At 41.1% G+C, this 23,002-nt stretch overlaps 2 protein-coding genes across 3 annotated transcripts in view; one reads left to right on the forward strand and one right to left on the reverse strand.

The window, feature by feature from the left end:
- CD96 (CD96 molecule) overlaps nt 1-23,002 on the reverse strand; it is an 88,576-nt gene that overhangs the window by 40,556 nt on the left and 25,018 nt on the right. For both annotated transcript variants that reach the window (XM_057697688.1, XM_057697687.1), the window contains exons 4-7: nt 21,156-21,363; nt 18,943-18,998; nt 5,990-6,080; nt 3,661-3,849 (exon numbers count right to left, since the gene is read on the reverse strand). In XM_057697688.1, coding sequence (XP_057553671.1) covers nt 3,661-3,849; nt 5,990-6,080; nt 18,943-18,998; nt 21,156-21,363 — 544 coding nt within the window. The remainder of the gene's footprint in view (nt 1-3,660; nt 3,850-5,989; nt 6,081-18,942; nt 18,999-21,155; nt 21,364-23,002) is intronic.
- Nucleotides 11,993-14,344, forward strand: ZBED2 (zinc finger BED-type containing 2). Its single transcript, XM_057697685.1, has 2 exons — nt 11,993-12,073; nt 12,305-14,344. Exon 2 carries the CDS (start codon nt 13,126-13,128, stop codon nt 13,774-13,776), a length of 651 nt encoding a protein of 216 aa, XP_057553668.1. The 5' UTR covers nt 11,993-12,073; nt 12,305-13,125; the 3' UTR covers nt 13,777-14,344.

Here is a 23,002-nt window from a genome sequence, read left to right on the forward strand (position 1 = left end):
ATATTCAGTGATCCTCTCCTCCCACTATTGAACTATCCCTTTTTAATACTCTCTCCACATCCCAAAACACACATGCACACTCTCTCACACACAGTGACCCACTCGTCAACCCTTAACTTTCATTGTATCCTAAAGGTCTTGATCTCAACAGTTACAGTTGGAAATCTATTTAATCAACAAATCTCTGTCGAGGCCGATGACAGCCAGAATATTACCCACCCCAGGAGGTATCTGCACTCAACTTTTGAACTGAAACAAAACAAAATATACCTTCTACCCACTAAAAACAAAACAACTCTTTGTATGCACTGAAACTGACTCTGCAGTGTTACAATATTAGACACTCTGATAGACTAAGTTGGCATGATAAAATACTTTTAGAAAGAGCTTTTGTTTTTTTTTTGTTTTTTTTTCCAAAAAAATAAAAAGTTACTATTGAATCATGACAGTTCTTCAGGTCCTGGTACTCAAATAGCTGCCTGATGAGACACCTTCACCTTGACCCCCTCCCCTAGCTGTGTTTTCTAGAATAAGAATCACTGAGCACTTGAACGTCTTGAGAAACAGGGGGATAGGTGGGAAAGGAAGCACCTCAGAGGGCTGTTACCTTGCAGCCTTCCAACATTATTACTCTTTTCTGGGAACAAAAGAGAGCAAAAACTCCTCCTCTTCTCTCCCTAAATCTCCCTTCTGCTCTTTATTAGTCTCAGAAGTTCTCTACTTTAGTATTCAGAGGCAGATTTTTCTCCTGAGTTTTCATCTCAATATCTGTCTGTAATAATAGCTTGACTCTTCCACAAGGCAATGACTCTTGCACAAGGCATCAGAACTTTACTCCAGAGTTCATAAAGCATCCCTCAGTACTACTACAGGCAGAAAGCATGTTTGGAAGTAAATGTTTAAGAACTTACAACAAATAGCAAAATATGATATGGCAATGACATTGCTTTGCAGAGCCTCAACTGTATCTTCTAAATCATTCACAAAGACAGATGTCAGAATATGAGCAGAACACAAGCTATAATTTGGGGAAACTGAACTGTTTAAGATTTACTGTCTTTAATATTTGATTGCAAAGGATAAAGACTCATTTGACAATTTAAAAATAACCTTCTGCTAAGAGCCTAAAATTATACTAGATCAGGGCTGTCCTGTAAAATTGAAATTATGGTGTGCTTTGAGTATCAGAATCAGTGCTCTTCCTTATTACCTTAAAAAATATTCACTACTTTCTGATCTTAAAACCAAACACAGTTCAAGAGAATGAGAAGGCGAGCCTGGAAGAAAATATTTGCAAAAGACATATCTGATAAAGAATTGTTACAAAAATATATAAAGAATTCCTAAAACTTAACAATAAGAAAACAAACAACCTGATTTAAAAATGGGCCAGAGACAGATATCTCACCAAAGAAAATATACAGTTGGCAAATAAGCACATGAAAGCATGCTCCACATCATATGTCATCAGAGAACTCAAATTGAAACAACAGTGAAATACCGCTACGCCGATTAGAATGGCCGAAATCCAGAATACTGACAATTCAAAATGCTGACAAGGATATGGAGCAACAGGAACTGTCATTGCTGGTGGAAATTCAAAATGGTAGAGCCACTTTGGAAGACAGTTTGTTGGTTTCTTATAAATCTAAACATACTTTAACCATACAATCTAGCAATATGCTCCTTGGTATTTACTCAAAGGAGTTGAAACATTAACGAAAACCTGCACTTGAATGTTTATAGAAGCTTTATTTTTAATTTTGAAAACTTGGACGCAAACATGATGTCCTTCAGTAGGTGAATGGGTACATAAACTGTGGTATACGCATTCAACGGAATATTATTCAGTGCTAAAAAAGAAATCTATCAAGCCATGAAAAGACATGGAGGAACCCTAAATGCATATTACAAAGTGAAAGAAGTCAACTGTAGGACAGTGAAATTTTAGGGCTGTGTGACACCATAGCGATGAGTACATCATTTGCCCAAACCCGTAGAATGTACAACACCAAGAGGAAACCCTAAACTAAGGACTTGGGGTGATTGCTTTGTGTCAATGTAGGTTCACCAGTGGTGACAAACACACTGGTGAGCGATGTTGATAATGAGGGAGAGGATACATGTGTGGGGAGAGGGGGTGTGAGGAATCTCTGTACCTTCAATTTTGCTGTAAATCTAAAACTGCTCTAAAAAATAGTCTTTAAGCAATAACAAAAAACCAAGAACCAGTCTTAACATCATAAAATATTATTTTTTCAAACATGGTTCTGTCTATGATGGGAATAGAAGTCCCCTTAGGAATTTGAGGTTATTTGGTTTTTAGCTCATTAGATTCTGCCAAAACTACTGGTAAATCTATGTGAGAACCAGTTACCTTTATGCTGTTCCAAGACTGCAGCCCTAACCATGTACAGTCTTCTGGAAAGAAGGTGCATTTATTTCTGAGGGAATTAGGCAAAGTTGAATATGGATGTTTCATGGCCATTTCTGAATGATGAACTGAAAATTCATAGAATGATGTGAATGGGAGGGGTTGCAGGGTTGCAGGGACGACACCACTGTCTTGGTGTCTGAATGGCACCTGTTTCTGCATAGCAGGGATGGGCTTACAGAGCCACATACCCCATCCAAGGCTTGCAGGAACCAACCACTGGCATTGGTGACAGGGCTGGGAAGGACCCAATATGCAGACTGTAGCCTTGAAACAAAGGGAAACTCTTTCCCTCATAGCTTATTCCGGTTTTTGTACGTATGTTATAGACTACAATATCTCTGAAAATAGCAGGGTAGTAAAAGATGTTAATGGTTCTGCAGAGCCGAAGTAATGACTTGCAAATCTGTTTAAGTTTTATAGGTATTACTTTACTGTTACATATGAGTATTTGACAGCTGTCATTACACGTTTACTTTTTATAGGCAATCTGTTGTCCCTATATTTGTTGAGAAATTTGTTCACATCTTTTACATAGTAAATCTTTATTATTTGACCTGGTTCAGAGTAATGAATACACTGGTTAATCAAATGTTGTAATAAGTAGAGTGATCCCACATACCAATTTTCAATTCATAAAAACCCTCCGTGTCAGATTCTGTGCTTCAAATCTAGGGATTCTAAAATCATTATAACAGCAGAGATTGGCACAACATTGTAAGTCTATACTTACAACTATACTTCAATAAAAATAAATAAAATCATTACATCTCACACATGGTTTATCCATTCCTAAGTATTAGAATTATATATCCTATGTATATAAATGAATGTTTTTATAGACTCTGAAGTAATTTTAGGATTCTAAAAACTCTTGATCGTCAACGTACTAATGTTAACTTTCATTACATTGTAGATTAACAAAAATGCTAGCATATTAAGACATTATTAATGGAATTTGAAAAAAATTCGCTGTATTCACAAGAAATTCTTGGAAACAGGAATCAGCTACATTTTATTTGAAGAAATTCTTTTCAGTAAAGTCCCTTTTAGTCAAAAAATGTCTGCTACTTTGAAATCTCATAATTTTGAGTTGTGTAGAGAGAGCTTTCAGAGATTAAAATAACACGGAAATAATCAGTATTCTATTTGTTTCAGTTGGAAATGTTCTGAACTTATGGCAGTCTTGGCCACCCTTTGTTGACCGCATTAAATAGACAACTCACCCAAGGAAAATGTGATCTTTTCAGATGAGCTATTCCACACTTTGTTCCCAGGGACCGGAGACAGAGCCATACACCAGATGGTCAGGTTGTTTGACTGGGCTGGTTTATTACCATACACACTTGTCAAAACAGACCTCAGTTCCCAAAATCCGCCTTTGTCTTTCCTCTTTTCATTAGTAATGCGTATTTCTACAAGGCAGATAAGAACATGGTTAGTCACCAACGTTTTCTGTATGAGTCACAATGACGCCAAGGCATGGCTGGAGGCGGTGTGGTTTATGGTGATGTAGAGTCCAGAGTGGTCAAACCGCAGCTTCTGTGCAGTGAGTGTTTGTCCGGCAGGCCTGGAATTAACCTGAACATTTTCGTTCAAGCTCCTGCATGGCATCAATCCATGGTCAAGGTATGAAATATATGGATTAAAAGTGTTGCTTTACTTGTGACCATCGATCTAGTGGGTCGGGGGGCAAGTTTTCCCAGCGCATCAGCATTGCTTATTAATAACAGTGAGACTGATGCTTTGCCCCTGGCCTGGGCGAGAACCTGGGAGGACTGTGCTGTCGAGTGTGCGTATGTAGCAGGAATACCCCTAAGTGACCAGGAAAATATAAAACAACCTCAGCTGAGACTCCATTTTGGCACCCCCACTTTGAGTGCTGTAAATGGGATGCATATCCTTACTTTAAGGATGTTGTTGCTAAATTACATGCTTTTCCTGAACTAAGCTGTAGATTTATAACACTGTCATTTTGGGTCCTTTAAGTCTTCTTTAGAAATAGAACTCTGTTTTTTTTTTTAATGAACAATTGTTTAATAAAAACTTTTCCATGTTTCCATTACATGTAAATATATCAATTTGGCCTCTCTATAAAAACTGAAAATGGTGCAAAAGTTTTATTCTCTTAGAGAAAGCCATTGACAAAAAATATTCACACATCACTAAAATTTTGAAAAATGGTCAAAACTTCTTTATTAATCTGAAATCTTCTGGATTATCAAAATCTAGGTCTGCTTTTTCCTCCTAAAACACTAGAGAATGTTTATTCACAAGAATAAAAATGCAAACTGGGGAGATGGAAAATTGAGGACTTTTTTTTCCCCTGAAAATCAAAAAAGAAAAAAGAAAAGGAAAAAAAAAGCTAGTTACATAAGCATCCTCCAAAGAACACAATGGGATTCATTTCATTGAACCCTGTTTCACTGCCACTGTGAGTACCACCCCCAAATGGCATGCATGGCAGTGGAAATGAATGTAACACTCTCCATCCCTGCACACCAGAACTTTCTCTCATGGCTTCTTGACATTGAAGGTTCTAAATGCTAGTTCTGAAGTTATCACTTGCTAAAGTAATGACTAAATGCAGTTGTGTAGCTGGTAAAATTCTGGCCATACTGCCTGGCCTCACGGGTGGAAGGGTAATGGGCCCATCAGATAACAGCTTATTTAACAGAATATATCTATAATGACTCAAGAGCCATTTGCAGGGTTGCATCCTGTCATTATTGTGGGTGAATTGTTTTTAAAGTGATCTAATAACAAAACCAGTAATAGTCTCAGAATGAATCAAGGGGATCAGTACAATTATTCATCAACATAAAATTAAATTTAATCCATTGAAGATCGTACCGCAGCAAGAGCTATGTGACTCAGTTACTGTTGAAAATACACTGAGCTCTGGGGAAAAGTGACTCAGGAGAAAGGAGAAGGGCTGCGGTCCCAGGCAGGAGACAGCTGGCACTGTTCTGGCAGAGGCTACCGTGTTTGCCACCTGTGAGAATATGGCTTTGTACATTCTCACCTGAGCTTGTCTCGATGTGTGCCCTGCTCCAGGAAACTTTAATCCTCCTGGTGAACATGTTCCTTGTCATAAAGCCAAGTCCTTTAGGTACACTTCCTCCAAATCCTCCTCACCCCCACCCCACCCAGATTCTTGCAAGAAAAAGGAGAAATTATTTGTTTATTGGTTTAAAGTAGTGACGCTAAGTGAATCGAACTAAATGAAATGATTAATACACGAATGTTGAATTAAACTTGTTTGCCCTCATGTAAGAGATTTGCATTTACTAACAGTTAAATACTACGTTAGTGTTTATACGTGAATTGACTAAATCAACTGTATTTCTTATATTCTGGGAAATGTTACCTCCTAATCCCTTAGAGGAGCCAGATGAGGTATCAGAAAATGGCATTTGGTAGGCAAGATGATATTTTTCTTGGGATGAGAATTGTTCTTAAATGCCAAGATCAACTTGGGCGGCGGAAACTTCTATTATTCTTTGTTTTCTTTCTTTCTTTGCCAAACCCACTTCCATTGACTGATTTCCTTACCTTCCTTTTCACCTTGAGGGAAGCTTCTCTCTATAAACCATGTGAGATTGGCTGTGGGAAATACATTCCTCAGTGAGCAGGTAAATATCCTCTGGTGCGGGGTAAAGACAGAATACAGAAAGAATTATTTGGCAATTCAGAAGAAACTGATGTCCCTCACATCTCCACCAAGCCTCAAACGAGGCAAATTGGCACAAAATTATTTTCTCCACTTTTAACAAGGCAGTGTTTACAAGGTTTAAAATGTTAACTATAAACAGACAATCTCCTATAGAGATGTTATAAATTAATGATTAGACTCTAAAGTCAGTTTAAGAAGAATCTAGAATTATACTAATGTTGCAAGTCTGGATTCTGGGCTCTGAAAAAGGAAAATTACATCTTCACATAGGCCAAGTACAATAACATACATGGAAATCAAATTAGAAAGAAGAAGCTATAACAGGCAGTGGCCAGAGAAGAATATTCTGTTAGACTGAAAGCTAAAAGAGATCCAGACTTTTGTTGTTTTCATTCCCCAAATAACATAAAGTACTATTTGTAGCAACAACTATAGAAACCATTGAATTTAAATATCTCACTTTTGACTCATAAAGAGTTTTCCTTATTGATCTTTTATCATCTTAACAATCCTATAGGCTAGGTAGGATCCACCTTATTATTTCCATTTGACAGATGGGGAAATCAAGGCACAAAATCACAGAATGCTTAAAGGGAGTGGAATGTGGTTGATGGCATAATTGGAAGAGTTACCTCAATCCCAGTCCAAGACATTTCCTGGTAAAACATGTTGTATTGAAATAAGAAAGAAGTAGAAGAACAGGTAGCTTATGTTATAAAACCAGGGAGCTTAGGGATAGGGTTAACTATGTTTTATTTCCAACACTGTGTTTGTTCTTTGTGAGAGGGAGGTTTCTTCAAGAGCCTGGTGAAAGCATCCAATAACACGTATTGGATCTTCATTATTTTATCTGAGATGTTGCAAAATTACAACTCCATTTTTAGTTACTTGTTTTCTCATCACGAGATATGTGTATCTTACATATGACCAGCCCTAGTTCTTAGTTCTGAAATATTTTTCACGATTGATGAATACGCTAGTTAACTAGTAAAGAACAATTAACTATATTTAGTGCTTAGTGTGCCAATTTCCCCACAAGATAGTGATGCCCAAAGAGTTTGGTCTTGAGCAGGGCTGAGAAAGCAAACCTCAGGATACTAAGTCCCATCTTTCTGATGAGGTCCCATTGAGGAGCAGTTGAACATCCCTCAGAACATCACGGCAAAAACCCCAAGGAAATCATGAGACTTTCAGCAGAGGTGATCTGTTGTATCCAAAATGGTAGGTAGCAAACACTGCAGCACCAGCTTTCCCACCCATTCAGCACTTGACAATGGGGATGCAGGCATGTGACAGAAATGCAGCTCCATGAAATTATGTCTCTTTCTGTCCTAAAAGTAAAACCAGGTCCCCTGAAATATATTCTTATTAAGTAAAGGAAAGAGAATTCAGTTTATGTAATCCAATAAAGTGCCAAAGATTGATATTTACCTCCAGGTGGTCCATGTAAGAGTTACAGGAAAAAAATGTTTTAAAAAAGTTGTAAAGGTTTGTATTAATGCCAATACCTTTAAATCCTCTCATGATTCATTTTCTCCATGCACATTCAACCCACCAAAAGATGAGGATATAGTCATATCAGGAACAAGTAGGGGTTCCACTATTTCATAAAGGCAACTGGCTCACTGAAGAAATTTCTTAACTTAATAAAAATATTAAAAAGATCTAACTCTTGTAGATTCTCTGAATTCAGAGTTCCTGGAATGATTCAAATTTCAAATATTCTATATCATCTGCAGACAGTGTTCCAAGATTTTGTGTAGGAATACAATTCTTGTCCTGAAACTCCTCTAATCTCTAAAATTGAAAAGCTTCATTAAGTCCCATTTGTTTATTCTTGATTTTATTTCCATGATTCTAGGAGGTGGGTCAAAAAGGATCTTGCTTTGATGGATGTCACAGAGTGTTCTGCCTATGTTTTCCTCTAGGAGTTTTATAGTGTCTGGCCTTATATTTAGGGCTTTCATACATTTTGAGTTTATTTTTGTGTATGGTGTTAGGAAGTGTTCTAATTTCATTCTTTTACATGTAGCTGTCCAGTTTTCCCAGCACCACTTATTGAAGAGGCTGTCTTTTTTCCATTGTATATTCGTGCCTCCTTTGTCAAAGATAAGGTGCCCATATGTGCTTGGGCTTACTTCTGAGTTCTCCATTCTGTTCCATTGATCTTCCTTTCTATTTTTGTGCCAGTACCATACTGTCTTGATCACTATGGCCTTGTAGTATAGTTTGAAGTCAGGAAGCCTGATTCCACAAACTCCATTTTTCCTTCTCAAGATTGCTTTGGCTATTTGGGGTCTTTTGCGTTTCCATACAAATTGTAAGATTTCTTGCTCTAGTTCTGTGAAAAATGCCATGGGTAATATGATAGGGATTGTGTTGAATCTGTAAATTGCTTTGGGTAGTACAGTCATTTTCACGATGTTGATTCTTCCAATCCAAGAACATAGCATGTCCCTCCAACTGTTTGTGTTGTCTTTGATTTCTTTCATCAATGTCTTAAAGTTTTCTGCATACAGGTCTTTTGCCTCCTTAGGCAGGTTTATTCCCAGGTATTTTATGCTCTTTGTTGCAATGGTAAATGGGGGAGTTTCCTTAATTTCTCTTTCTGCTCTTCCGTTGTCAGTGTATAGGAATGCAAGAGATTTCTGTGCATTAATTTTGTATCCTGCTACTTTACTAAATTCATCGATTAGTGCTAGCAGTTTTCTGGTAGAGTCTTTCGAGTTTTCTATGTATAATATCATGTCATCTGCAAAGGGTGACAATTTTACTTCTTCTTTTCCAATTTGGATTCCTTTTATTTCATTTTCTTCTCTGATTGCTGTGGCTAAAATGGGACTTAATGAAACTTAAAAGCTTTTGCACAGTGAAAGAAACCATAAACAAGACAAGAAGGCAACCCTCAGAATGGGAAAAATAGTTGCCAGTGAAACAACGGACAAAGAATTAATCTCCAAAATATATAAGCAGCTCATGCAGCTTCATACCAAAAAAGCAAATAACCCAATCCACAAATGGGCAGAAGACCTAAATAGACATTTCTCCAAAGAAGACATACAGATGGCCAACAAACATATGAAAAGATGCTCAACTTCACTAATCATCAGAGAAAAGCAAATCAAAGCCACAATGAGGTTTCACCTCACACCAATCAGAATGGCCATCATCACAAAATCTGGAAACAACAAATGTTGGAGAGGGTGTGGAGAAAAGGGAACTCTCCTGCCCTGTTGGTGGGAATGTAAGATGGTACAGTCACTATGGAAAACAGTTTAGAGGTTCCTTAAAAAACTACAAATAGAACTACCATATGATCCAGTAATCCCACTACTGGGCATATACCCAAAGAAAACCATAATCCCAAAAGAAACATGTACCATAATGTTTACTGCAGCACTATTTACAATAGCCAGGACATGGAAGCAACCTAAATGCCCATCGACAAATGAATGGATAAAGAAGATGTGGCATATATATACAATGGAATATTACTCAGCTATAAAAAGGAATGAGATGGAGCCATATGTAATGAGGTGGATAGACCTAGAGTCTGTCATACAGAGTGAAGTAAGCCAGAAAGAGAAAAACAAATATTGTATGCTAACTCACATATACGGAATCTAAAAATGGTACTGATGAACTCAGTGACAAGACAAGAGTAAGGATGCAGATGCAGAGAATGGACTGGAGGACACGAGGTTGGGGGGGCGGGGGGTGAAGGGGAAGCTGGGACGAAGTGAGAAAGTAGCATAGACACATATATACTACTAACTGTAAAATAGATAGCCAGTGGGAAGCTGCTGTATAACAAAGGGAGATCAACTCGATGATGGATGATGCCTTAGAGGTCCGGGATGGGGAGGGTGGGGGGGAGTCGAGGGAGGGAGGGAATATGGGGATATGTGTGTAAATACAGCTGATTGACTTTGGTGTACCTCAAAAGCTGGTATAAGAGTGTAAAGCAATTATATTCCAATAAAAATTAAAAAACAAAGAAAAGCTTCAGACTAAACTAGTTCAAATTGAAGTCAAACGTTATGAAATGTCAAGCACATATAGTTTTGCTGAGCAAGCAGAGCTGTCTTTCTTTGGGAACTTCCAAACAATAAGAAAAAAAAACACGTTAAATTTGAAAAAAAAAACCCCGTGAAGTAAACACGAACAAGAGTCTATGTGCACATGCACACAAGTGCACACGTGCGCACACCCGCACACACACACGCACATCTTTCTCTGCTGAGAAGTCGAAATCATTTACTCACTCAGTGTGTCTGTTGCATTCACGAAATAAGCAAATTATTGGCTTCTCCAGCACATTATTCTAAGTACATATGGAATAAGTGAGCAATAGCATGATGAATTCTGTAGTAAGTGCCAAAAAGCATTTGGAGAGCTCTGTGGGAGTGCAGAGAAGGATGAAAGCTGGGAATAACTTACAGGGCACAGTTACATTTTGTGGACAGGGAAGAGCTGGACCTGGATCCTACAGGTGGAAAATAGTGGGGAATTCACAAAGATGGGCAGACGGAATGGTTCATGGGCTTGGGTGTGAGTTGGGGATGTTGTTCTGGAAGCAGAGGTTGGAGCAAGAGGAGACTGATGAGGAAGGAAAAGTGAATCCAAATCTGGCTGTAAGACTGATCATTCTCTTATTTCCACAGATGAAATACTGAAACGGTCACCATTTGTAAATTATCCCATATTCAGTTTCAAGTTTGGACAGAACCTCTTCCAAAGGACTTTTCACAGAATCAGTTTGAAAATACTTAGTTTTTTAGTCTAGAAAGAGAAATCCTAAAACAAAGAAAGAAAAAAAAAGTCTCCCTATTTGTTCACCAGTTCTTCATTTCTATTTGGAGTCTCTGCATGCTCCATACATTTAGTTTTCACTTGGAATTTAACTGTCAGTCTCTACGTGTTTCCTACTCTACCGTTTCTCTATTTTCTCCTGTAACTCAAGATTTTTTCTTCCATAGACATCTTCTTTAAAACGTGCCTGTCTCCTCTTGGTAGGTTTTCTTTCCTAAATCTATCTATCTATCATCTATCTATCTATCTATCTATCTATCTATCTATCTAATCTATGTATCTATCATCTATCATCTATCATCTATCTATATCTATCATCTATCTATCTAACATCTATCTTATCCATCTATCATCTATCATCTATCATCTCTCCATCATCTATCTATCTATCTATCTATCTATCTATCTATCTATCTATCTATCATCTACCTATCATCTATCATCTCTCTATCATCTATCTATCATCTACCTGTAAATATATATATTTTTTCTTAAGTTGTAATTATCCCTTTATTTCACTCCAATTGAGGGTAGAAGCCAACAGCTTTCAGCTTTTCCAGTTCTAGTTACATAACATGATAAAAAGCAACCACAAATTTGCTGTATTTCTCTAAATTGGCGGGGGATTCCTTCCACTTAATCTTCCCCTTTCTTCAAGTTCTCTGGCTTTTCTACTGACTGTATTCACAACACCAATAGTTTCCAACCAAAAATGGACTCATGGTCTGACAATGGGACAAAATATTTGAAACCACAGATGTCCTTGAGGCATGTGGTTTCTCTGCTCATATTTTCCACTTTCCCGTTCTTCAATCTCCTTCTTTGCTTGAGAGGCCAGATGATCTAGTCCTCTGGAAACAGAACTAAGACTTGTAGGTGCTTGATTTACTGTTTCACTACATGATATTTGCCAGGGACAACTTTTTTCGGTGGTGGAGCGGGGTGGAGAAAAGGTTTGCATTTGTTGCAGAAAAACCCTACAGGCAGGGATACACCCACTTAGAAACCAGGCTTCTCTGGAAGTGGGAGGGAACAGGATCTGGAGGTGCCCTCCTCCCAGGGGCAGGAGTCAGCTAATAGCCTTCTAAGGTGGCAGGAGCGCTCACTCTGCACCAGGGCCATCAGAGACCAGTCCGGAGCCTTGCTTGCCTGTAAGTACACTTGTGGCTGGGAGGTGTTCCTAACTGTACAGGGCTGCAAAGCTTGATGGATAAGGCTCCAATCACTTGAGAAATGATCCAAGAAAGGAGAGAGAGGTCAGGCCGGTTTTAAAATGTACCATAATTTTCCATTTGTTTATTGATCCTTAAAATGGGGTACATGAGCCAAACATCTGGAGTCAGTTGCTGTCAGGAAGGTCTCATCAGCTGTTGGCTTTGCAGGTGCCTGGGAAGGTGGAGTGTGGTGAGCTGCTTGCTGAGGACGCCCTGGCACAGCCAAGTCTGTAGAGATGCGCTCCACCTCTCTCTCCTCTGGGCATGCCAGCTCCTCCTGCTGAAAACAACTGAGCCTGCCGTTTGGAGTTCTTAGAATCCCAGTCTCAGAGGGACCTCCCTAGGGACAAGCTGACTTCACCCTGGGAACTTTGTTTCCCAGTCCCTGGCAGGCTTTGTAGTCTCCGGACTACCTGTTGCAACCATTCTGAGGAAGCACAAGTCTCTCCGGCATCAGTATCCGTCTATGCTTCTATCCATGCTGAGGAAGCCCCAGTGAAGACCCAGCCCTGGGGCTCCTGAACAGCCTGAACCCTGAGGGTGCTCTTCCAGTTTCCAGAACGCATTGAATAGATCTCCAGGAGCACAGAAACAGCGGAAGCAGCCAGGAGGAGAATCAAGAGAAAACCTAAATTTTTCCAATATTCAAAAACGCCTGTGGTGCTGGTTGATGCAGATAACACTGAGCTCACCGAACAGCTTTGTATTTGTTGCACTGATTTGTTTTGTCTTCTAGTCCAGCCAAGGAGGGATCAGTACGTGTTTAGGTCATGGAGGGGATGTACAGGAAAGCCTCAGAGGCCATTTTGCTTGGCACTGACTCACCCTGACTCTCCAGTGAAGCAGAAAGGAGGAAACATCACACCACCCAGGTGTGGCCAGCCTTTGACTATTATAGCAAATCCCCAAGAGTCACCACAGTCGCTTCCCAAGTACGCTTTTAGCCTTAGAGACTTTTGGCTCAAGGAAAGCTGTAAAGAAGAGACAGGATGAGGCGGGAAGAGGAGGAAGAGGAGGGAACCGGGATGCAGGCAAAAGGGCACTTAGATGTGAAGGAGGAGGAGATCGGTGAGACGGGAGAACCGGTTGGCCCTTTTGCCGGTGCCATGCCCCCCCCGATGCCCCACAACAAGGGGACCCGGTTCTCCGAGGCCTGGGAGTATTTCCACCTGGCCCCTGCCCGTGCTGGGCACCACCCCAACCAGTACGCCACCTGCCGCCTGTGTGGCAGGCAGGTGAGCCGGGGCCCTGGGGTTAACGTGGGCACCACGGCCCTGTGGAAGCATCTGAAAAGCATGCACAAGGAGGAGCTGGAGAAGAGCGGCCACGGTCAGGCCGGGCAGCGCCAGGACCCCAGGCTCCAAGGGCCGCAGCTCCCGATGGGCATTGAGGGCGACTGGGCCAGGCTCCTGGAGCAGGTAGGGGCCCTGGCTTTATGGGCCAGCCAAAGAGAAAAGGAGGTCCTCAGGAGGGAGAGGGCAGTGGAATGGCGGGAGAGGGCTGTGGAAAGGAGAGAGCGAGCCCTGGAGGAGGTGGAAAGGGCCATCCTGGAGATGAGGCGGAAGGTGAGGGCTGAGAAGGAGGCCTGCCAGAGGGAGAAAGAGCAGCCGGCAGCAGCTCATCCCTTCCATTTTGTTTAAACAGGGCTTGGGGGAGTCTATTCTGAAAACACTGACTTTACACCCATAGCAAGAAGCCACTTTAGTTCCAGCTTAAATATATAGCAAAGTGGCTTAATGGGATGTTGTTTTTAAGAGAAAGAGAGCACAGAGCGGGTTAATCTCAGCAGGTCTGAACTGGTCAAATGCTTATCTATAAAATTCCTCAGGACTGTATTCACCAAAACTTTAAAATATACTAACTAAAGAGATATGTCGGTTTGCCACCGTGGGTCTGTGGGTTTCTTGGGGGCAAAATGTACCAGCCTGTCAACACTGATGAGTGAAAATAATGGGATTTACGCCTAGCACTTGGTTTTGGTGGAGCTGATGGTTGCCGCTGGTGGGATGGCTGGAATATGCCTACATGACCAGCTCACTCTTGAGACCCCATCAATTGCACAGCTTAGGCTTCCTGGGAGAGAGGTGTTTGCACGCATGCTGGCATTAATTTGAGACCTAGGTACAAAGTGGGACCCAGCAGTGAAAGGACAAGGAAACCTGAGCCTAAGATCTCCAGACCCTTCTGATGCATATCTTTCTCCCATTATTGCAGTGCTTATATTAAAGCTGTTTCATCAGTGTAACCGGTCTGAATCTTGTAAGTCTTTCCAACAATCTAACACATAAGTAATTAATGCATAATTAGCACAGAGAAAATTAAAGACCTTTCAACTCACTTGAATTAAACATTAAGAATAGAGGATACATATTAAAACATAATTTGATTTCACATTAAGCTTTGTTAAACAAGGAGTTTGTGAGGAAGAGATGAAAGAACTTCAGAAAGAAAAAGAAAAAGGTGGAGAGGTTGGGGTATATTAGGAGAAACAAAGAACAGAGGCAGAAAACTGAAAATGATAAAGGGACAGAGAAGAAATGTGAAGATAAGAGAGACAGCTCCTTTGAGAAAATTCACCATGGAAAGGTAAGAGACCTTGACTGTCTGGGAGAGTGAAGGACAGAGAACGTTTTCTTAACTTCTGAGGTCAATTTTAATGAGTTAAGTAGCTTTTGTTTTGTCCCCACAGACCACGCAGACCATTCATTCATTGGAGCAGTAGGTTTCGGATTCCATTCCTCTTTAAGATACTAACTGCATGCCAAAGCATTGCTCTCCAATTTTTTTTAAAGCTGTCCATCTTTAAATATTCAGAGATGCTTTGAAAAAAGGGATCCAGCAGTCCATATGGAGAGGAAAATTCCTTGGGCTGCTGAGGATGTCCTTAAAATGTTAACTCAGGAGTAGAATAAAATCAAACTGGAAACTACTCTGGCCTTTGCGCTGCAGCTGACTTGTTTCAGATGATTCCTGTAGAACCTATTATTTATTTATTTTTAAAACTGGGTCGGGAGTGGAGACGAGGGCATGGCGAGAGCTGGGGAAGACAAGAGGAGACAAAGCCAGCCTCTCCTCTTACAGACAGCCATCTCCCTAAAGCAGACAAGATCCTGGTGTAACGATGGCGTCCTGCCTCACTCGGTCCTCACCTATGTGGCTCCTGTTTACTGCTGTTCTTAGACGTGTCAGCAGCTCTAACAGTCAGATCTGTCTTCCCTGTGTGCTGTTTGTGGAAAAGACACAAGTCCAAACAGCAGGTTTGTGAAACACCCAGGCTGCATTGCAGTCCTGTAATCCCCTTTTTGCTAGAAACCTGTCTGATATGAAAGCTTTCACTTTCCCCACAGGGGTGTGATGCCCTTTTTAGGACCCTCTCCATCTGTGGTGAAAGCTCAGGGGCTCACCGCTGCAAATGATGATGGCGGCTGGGAGTCACATGGCTGGAGATTTGGACTCAGGGCCTTATTGTGCCACAAAAGATGCTAGGAGGGAAAAAAAGGCTGCAATATCTAATCTTAAATGCACACACAATGCACACACACACACACACACACACACACAATGGAGCTTAAGAAGATCAAGGAATCCACAAAAACTTGGGCTTTGCGAAATCAAAATTAAACAGAAACAATCCAATTCTATAAATAGCTTCTGGAGCTATCCTGCTAAACTCTAATGATTTGCTTTTAGATTATGGTGCCTTTTTTCCCATGAGTCTTATTATTTTAACTTCTCTTCCTTTTTAGGCATTTTAATCTCGCCTGCTTTTGTTTCCTGTGTTTCATGTGAGGTAGTTTTCTTTTTGTTTGTTTGTTTTGGGGTTTTTTTTAGTTGTTTTTCCTGAATTTTGTAAAACATAATAGAGAGTGATAAGGGCGGGACCCATGGAGATGGTTGAGTAAAACCACAGGCAGAAAAAAGAGACACACGTGGCTCATGGAAAGACTGCCCTGTTGAGTAAACTAGAGTTTTCGTGTATCTCTCCTGTGCTTTCTTTTGCCGCGTCATCAGAGTGGAGTATCGAGGGCCAGGGCTGTGACGGAGGGGCTCTTCGGCCCAGCAACTTTTGCTCTAGAACAAAAATCTGCTCCATGGGGGGGCCCTGAAGTTTAGGTTAAAGACTCTTTTTCTTTTCATGGAGCTGCGGGAGCGAGGCTGTGTGCCACGCTGGAGCCCTGGAGAAGCCGAGTCCATGGAAACACGTGAGAACACGACATCCGTAGGGGTGACACTCTCCGTAGACATCCCTAGCCTGTCTAAGCCTGAAAGGCATCACTGTTAGAACAATTTGGGGGCTATTCTATTCTAAAAGAAAGCTAAATTAACCATAAGCTTTGTAGCTTTAACTCGTAATGCTGGAAGACACAGTTCACAGCTGACCAAATCCCTCTTGTTCTAACACTCAGGGCTGCAGGTGCAGTGCACATGTAGCACCCAGTAGGCATCGATACATGCATATTGATGGAGTTATTTTTTAAGAGATGAAGGGAGGAGGGTAGGAAATCACCACTGCTGAGCACTAGCAGTTGCCATAGAGTTGATACTTTGCATACAGGTCCTTATGTCACCATTGTGAGGCTGGGATCATTGCTCTTGTTCACTGATGAGGAAGCTAAGAAGCTGAGGTCCAAGGCCCAGAGTTAACAGCGATGGAGGAGAATTCAGATCCAGGTCTATCTGATTCCACATGTTGCGTGTTTTCATTATCCCCCAGTGCCTCTGAGGATCAATCACACGGTAGATTTACAAATATTCACGCAGAGGAAGGAATAAGTGAAAGAGAGTGAGTGAGGGAGTGATAAGCAGTGGGGAGGGCAGAAACATTTCTGAGCCACCCACTCTGCGCTACACACTCTATTACTGCACATAAATCTAACGCACCCAAGAACCCTGTGGAATGTTTATGATGATCCCAGTTTTGGAGATGAGTTCGTTGGGACTCATAGAGCTTAACTCCTTGATGCGGCTGCGTTGCTAGTAAGTGGCTGAATTAGGAGGTGACCTCAGTTCTGTCTGCCCCTGAAGCATGATGTCCTTCTGCTGTGCCATCCTGCCTGGGTACGGGCTGCTAAATTCTCATCCCACTTCTGTCCTTTGTTGGCAGTGGCTCAGCCAGGGGTGTAGACTCTCTAGGCCCCAATTTCTCATCTGTGATGTAGCAGGTGTTCTACCTATTTCAGAGCCTTATTGGGAGTATCACATGATAAAAGCCTGTGAAAGGGCTTTGAAGAGTTAATAAGTTATTAAGGATACAATGGGGATTATAAGAATATCAGAGTGAGGAGTTACTAACGTTTGGCAAGGTCTTAAAGGATCCACAGACAAGCTGTGTCCTGTAGCTGGTTACGTGGACTCGGTGAGAGATTATGCACTAATTCCCCAGGAAGGAAAGTTCTCTGGTTTTTCTAGTCAGTGCCCAGGGAAGCATGGGTACAGAAGAGAAAATCTGATGACACATAAGACAAAGTCCTTTTCTTTTTAAACTGGGATTCTTGGATCCAATCTTGTGGTTCTATATCTGGATTGAGTCCATATTACCTGTAAACAATGGCCCAAGAACCTATAAAAAAATCCTCGTAAGAAGCAAAAACACCTACCAAATATTGTACCATTAGATTATTTTATTTAAACTATTGAAATGCAGTCCACTAATAAACTTGAAAATTAATTGTGGCAGAGCAAAAAAATGGAAATCTTTCTTATGTACTTGGAACTATAATAACAATTAATCTAAGAGACGAGTTCATAAACTCAAAACACATGGATAATACACTCATCCAAAACCATACCACAGAGCCTGAGCTACGATCTGTATGCAGCTGTCAAATTACGTGACTGATACTCACTGAAACCATGACAAGAAATCATACTTATTTAAAATTCTTGGGGCTAGAAGACACTAGAATATAATTTTCTCTCATCCCATGTAACAGAAAATATTTGAGAACTAAGGAGAATATTTATTTTACTTGGGGTTTTGAAAAGTTTCAATGAATTCATAATGCTACAAGACAGCTGATCAGCACACATTATAGTAATAAGAACAAAAATGCTTACTGAGCACATAATATACACCAAGCAATATACTAAGGACTTTTCACGCATTATTTCATTTAATTCCTGAAAACAACAATGTGCTGATACTCTCTTTACCCCCTTTATATAGACGGGAAAACAGACTACAAAGGTGTGAAGTAATTAGCTCAAGGTCACAGCCATCAAGAGGAAGAGCTAGGAAGTAAGCCCAGATCCCAAAGACTAGATAGAGGCTGGGAACTACCTACATGAAATTAAAGTCAGAGGGCCCTATTCCAATTTCCTTTTTCTCTGCCCTTCGTCGTACTGCCTAAGAAATAGCCAGGGTTCTGAATGAGGTCAGAAGTGTACCTTTCCTCTTGACACTTAAAAATAAAAACACCAGGAAAGCTGGTATAGGAAATGAACAGGAACAAATTAAATGTCGAAGAATAAGCAAAAACCTCATTCTTACACCAGGATTCACGCTGCTTTCTGTCCTACTTTTCCTTCACTATCTACTTCAATTTTTATTAAACAGAAACTTAAACAGTTGAGACAGTTTTTCCAGGAAATTTAAGGACTAAGGATTGCAAGATCACGTGTTCTGAAAGCCCTAGGTCAGAAAATAAGGATTCCTATTTGCATTCTAGAATCAACTTCACTTTCCTTAATTCCCACCAGAAATTAATTGGAATAAGGTCCTTTGAGAAACATTCTAAGCAATGATGCAAAATAACACACCTTGGCATATTATGCTGTAGGTTTTCAAAGACTTTAGCATGACTCACCTCTCCAAAGACATCCATGGAATTATCTTCCACAATCATGGGGGTTTCTGGCTTAGCTTAAAGGCAAAGAAAACACAGTTAGTTAGTGGCCCTGAATGATACCCTCCCTGGTCACTACTGTGCGTGCATGTGTGTGTGCGTGCATGTGTATAAAAAATTCATAACTCATCAGATATTTATTAAACTCCCACTGTGTGCCAGCAGTATACTAGGTGCCTAGGAAACAAAGGTGAACAAATCACATTCATCATCCTTGAGAAATTCACATTTTCATGGAAAAGACAGATATATAAACTAGAAATTAGAATTGATAGAACTGATATAAGCACTGCTATTGAGGACACGTGGGATTTGAAGAAAGCTTTTAAGAGAAGCTTCTGACCCAATCTTGGAGAATCAGAGAAGGCTTCTGGAAGAGGTGGAACCTGATATTTGAAAGATGACTATGGGTGAGTCAGGTGAAAGGAGGAATGTGGGGAAGGGGAGGGGCAGGCAGTGGGCAGAGAGAAAAGAGGAGTAGTCTATGTGTCCAAAGGCCTAGACATAAACCACAAGCTAAAGGTCCCTGAAGAGGCACGAAAAACACCTGGTTCTTGTTTAGTTGCTTGGTACTAGAAAAGATCAGGGACCGTTTCAGTGATTTGGCTGTCCTGCTAAATTGTAAGTGCCTCGAAGCCAGAATGCTTTATTCTTCTCTCCATCTCTAGCACTTAACAGTGCCCAGCATCAAAGAGACATTGAGAACGTCAGGTTGAACTGAAGTGTTTGTGCTAAGACAGTCACACCCCATAAGTGAGTGAATGGTGATATCAATTAAAGAGATGAAGAGCCTTTCCAATTCATCACAGGACATTGTCTAGGCTCCACAAGGAATCTGATCACCAGGGTGCTATTGAAGATTTCCCAGCCTATCCCTGAGGAGAGGTAGAGAAAGAGGGAGGGAAAGAAGGAGAAAGGCGGGAAGGGCAGGAGGAAGAGTGAGAGCCAGAGAGAGAGAGATAGGAGAAGCTATAAGCAAGAGACTTCAAGCTAAATACATTTTGGCTGTAGCTCTTCCCATCTTTATGAACTGAAGGGTTTGCATTTCTTTCAAAATACTGAATTCTATGACCTCTAATAATAATCAATAAGATTCTAAATAAAAACAAAGATTTCTCACTTGTCCTATCATTCAGACAACTGAGAAAAAAATCTACCAGCCCATGCTCTTAGGTTTTGTGAATTATTTTCTCTCTGTTTACCTCATTCTCAAAAACAATTATTGATACTATGTATAAAATAGATAACTACTGAGAACCTACTATATATAGCACAGGGAACTCTACTCACACTCTGTGGTGACCTAAATGGGAAGGAAATCTAAAAAAGAGGGGATATATGTATGTGCATAGCTCATTCACTTTGCAGTACTGTAGAAACTAACACAGCATTGTAAAGCAACTATACGCCAATAAAAACTTTTAAAAAAGCAATTGCTCATCCACATCACTGTTCTTGTCTTTGCCTTCATTTAAAAATGATGTTTTAGAAAATACAGTTCTTGGTCACAAAAATGAAAAACATCCAAAGCCAAGGGTTTCTGTTTGTTAATATTTTCTTGCCTCACTGAGCAAAATGGAATTTTCACATTTCCCTTAAATTTACACCTGCCGAGTCTCTGCAATTTGACCAAGACCACAGTAGATATTTCAGCTAAGCTCCACTCTCCTGCAAATGCAGGGTCAGAGGGCCATCCCAGCGGGTTCTTTAGCTGGAGGAGCTGGACAGTCTCTCACCCCAGCTGGCCTTGGTAGGGGTGCGGGGCTCCTGCAGAGTTTCTTTGGAGCCATGTTTATCATCTTCCTTTTCTCACACAGGCCTTATTCCACTTTGCTCCAGAAAGCAACGAAGACAGACATCTAAAGCAATTAGACTTTGCCAGTTATAATTAAAGAGACTTCCAGTGTTCTCGGGAAACATTAACACTGCACGTAAGGTAGTGGTCACCAGGAAACTGATGCATCTATGGCAACTGAATCACCCATCAGTCTTTAGCTTCCTACCCTGGTCCCCACCCCCAACAGGAATGACAAGCATCCAGGTGAACAGAACTCCAGAATACCAACCCTTGTGCGGCTGCTCTCCCGCTGACAGGGGGCTTCCTCTTTAGGGGAGAGAAAGCAGGAGACGGTGACAGGGGGATGGCAGGGAGTCCAGAGCACAAAAACTCTTACCAAAAACCCTGACCGTGGTGGAGCTCCTCAAGATTTTGCCAGGCCCGACTACAACCTGGCAAGAGAACTCCCGGCCATCATCGTGGATGTGGACTGGAGAGAGGTAGAGTCTGTAGTCTGTACCTATCTTGACTCTGTCTTTAAATAACGTGGAATTGCTGACGGGGTGATCTCGGGTGATAAGTGTCTCCTGAGTTCCGTTATCCTCCTGATGAGACAAAATGGTTACCAGCTTTGAGCGCTCAGTTCCGCCAGCTCTGGACTAGGTGTTCCAGAGGCAGGAATTCACTTGCATCTTGTAACAAGAGAGATGGTGAATGAACAACTGAAATGAAGCAACATTCTGTTACTCGAGAAAGTATTGTTATACATGACTTTCAATCAAAAATTCCTGTCATTCTCTCCCCACACAAATAGAAACTTGCTGCTCTTCTGACTAAAACTTCCCCTTCATAGCCTTCCATAAGCCGCATTCTGGGGGTGGGATCTGGGGGGTACAGCCCAGGGGGCTAATGTCAGAGCATTATTCTCATTGCAGGTTCTGAAATCTCACTGCTAAGATGTGCTCAGGAGGCTGTACCAGTTTTACTTATTAAATCTTCACTGAACTGAATGATTACAGCTGTCCTCTCTTCCCAGCGTTCCTTTAGAAAAGGTTTCATTTTTTTAGCTCCCCTCGGTGCCAGGACTAGGACGAGGTAAAGAGAGACGGCTAGGATGCAAAATTTAAGGAGGCACTCACTCTCAGGACCTTGTACGTGCAGGGTAGGCACCTGAGAGCCCACGCCTCCTTAAACTGTGTGTCCTTGGTATCTCCTTCCCTCAGCCCACTTGTGGCCCACACCCCTGTGCTCTTATTTCTGTGTTTGTGACCTTCAAAGAGGACACACAAAGAGGAAGCTGTAAATGTTAATCTGAAGTTGGAGATCAGAGGTTAACTGGAGTACTTGGTTCCTCCAGTCTGTGGCCTTTTCTGGTGTCTGGGAGAAAAACGCCCTCATTACTCTTGCCTTGCCCTGAATTTCACAGACAAGGTTCCGGGGGGGGGGGGGGGGTCCCAGTGCTGATCAGTATGAGTCAATGCGCGGACGCAGGGCCTAGTGGGGAGGCAGCTCTTGAGGGGCATAGCGTAGACGAAAGGTGATGTCCTTAGACTCCTTTATAACTCAGTATCTTCCCATTCTGAGGGTTGCCTTTTAGTTTTGTTTATGGTTTCCTTCGCTGTGCAAAAGCTTTGAAGTTTCATGAGGTCCCATTTGTTTATTCTTGATTTTATTTCCATGATTCTAGGTGGTGGGTCAAAAAGGATCTTGCTTTGATGGATGTCATAGAGTGTTCTGCCTATGTTTTCCCCTAGGAGTTTTATAGTGTCTGGCCTTATATGTAGGTCTTTAATCCATTTGGAATTTATTTTTGTGTATGGTGTTAGGAAGTGTTCTAATTTCATTCTTTTACATGTTGCTGTCCAATTTTCCCAGCACCACTTATTGAAGAGGCTGTCTTTTTTCCATTGTATACTCGTGCCTCCTTTGTCAAAGATAAGGTGCCCATATGTGTTTGGGCTTACTTCTGAGTTCTCTATTCTATTCCATTGATCTTCCTTTCTATTTTTGTGCCAGTACCATACTGTCTTGATCACTATGGCCTTGTAGTATAGTTTGAAGTCAGGAAGCCTGATTCCACCAACTCCATTTTTCCTTCTCAAGATTGCTTTGGCTATTCGGGGTCTTTTGCGTTTCCATACAAATTGTAAGATTTCTTGCTCTAGTTCTGTGAAAAATGCCATTGGTAATTTGATGGGGATTGCGTTGAATCTGTAAATTGCTTTGGGTAGTACAGTCATTTTC

Source organism: Hippopotamus amphibius, chromosome 10 (assembly GCF_030028045.1).
Source record: "Hippopotamus amphibius kiboko isolate mHipAmp2 chromosome 10, mHipAmp2.hap2, whole genome shotgun sequence".
NCBI lineage: Eukaryota > Metazoa > Chordata > Mammalia > Artiodactyla > Hippopotamidae > Hippopotamus > Hippopotamus amphibius.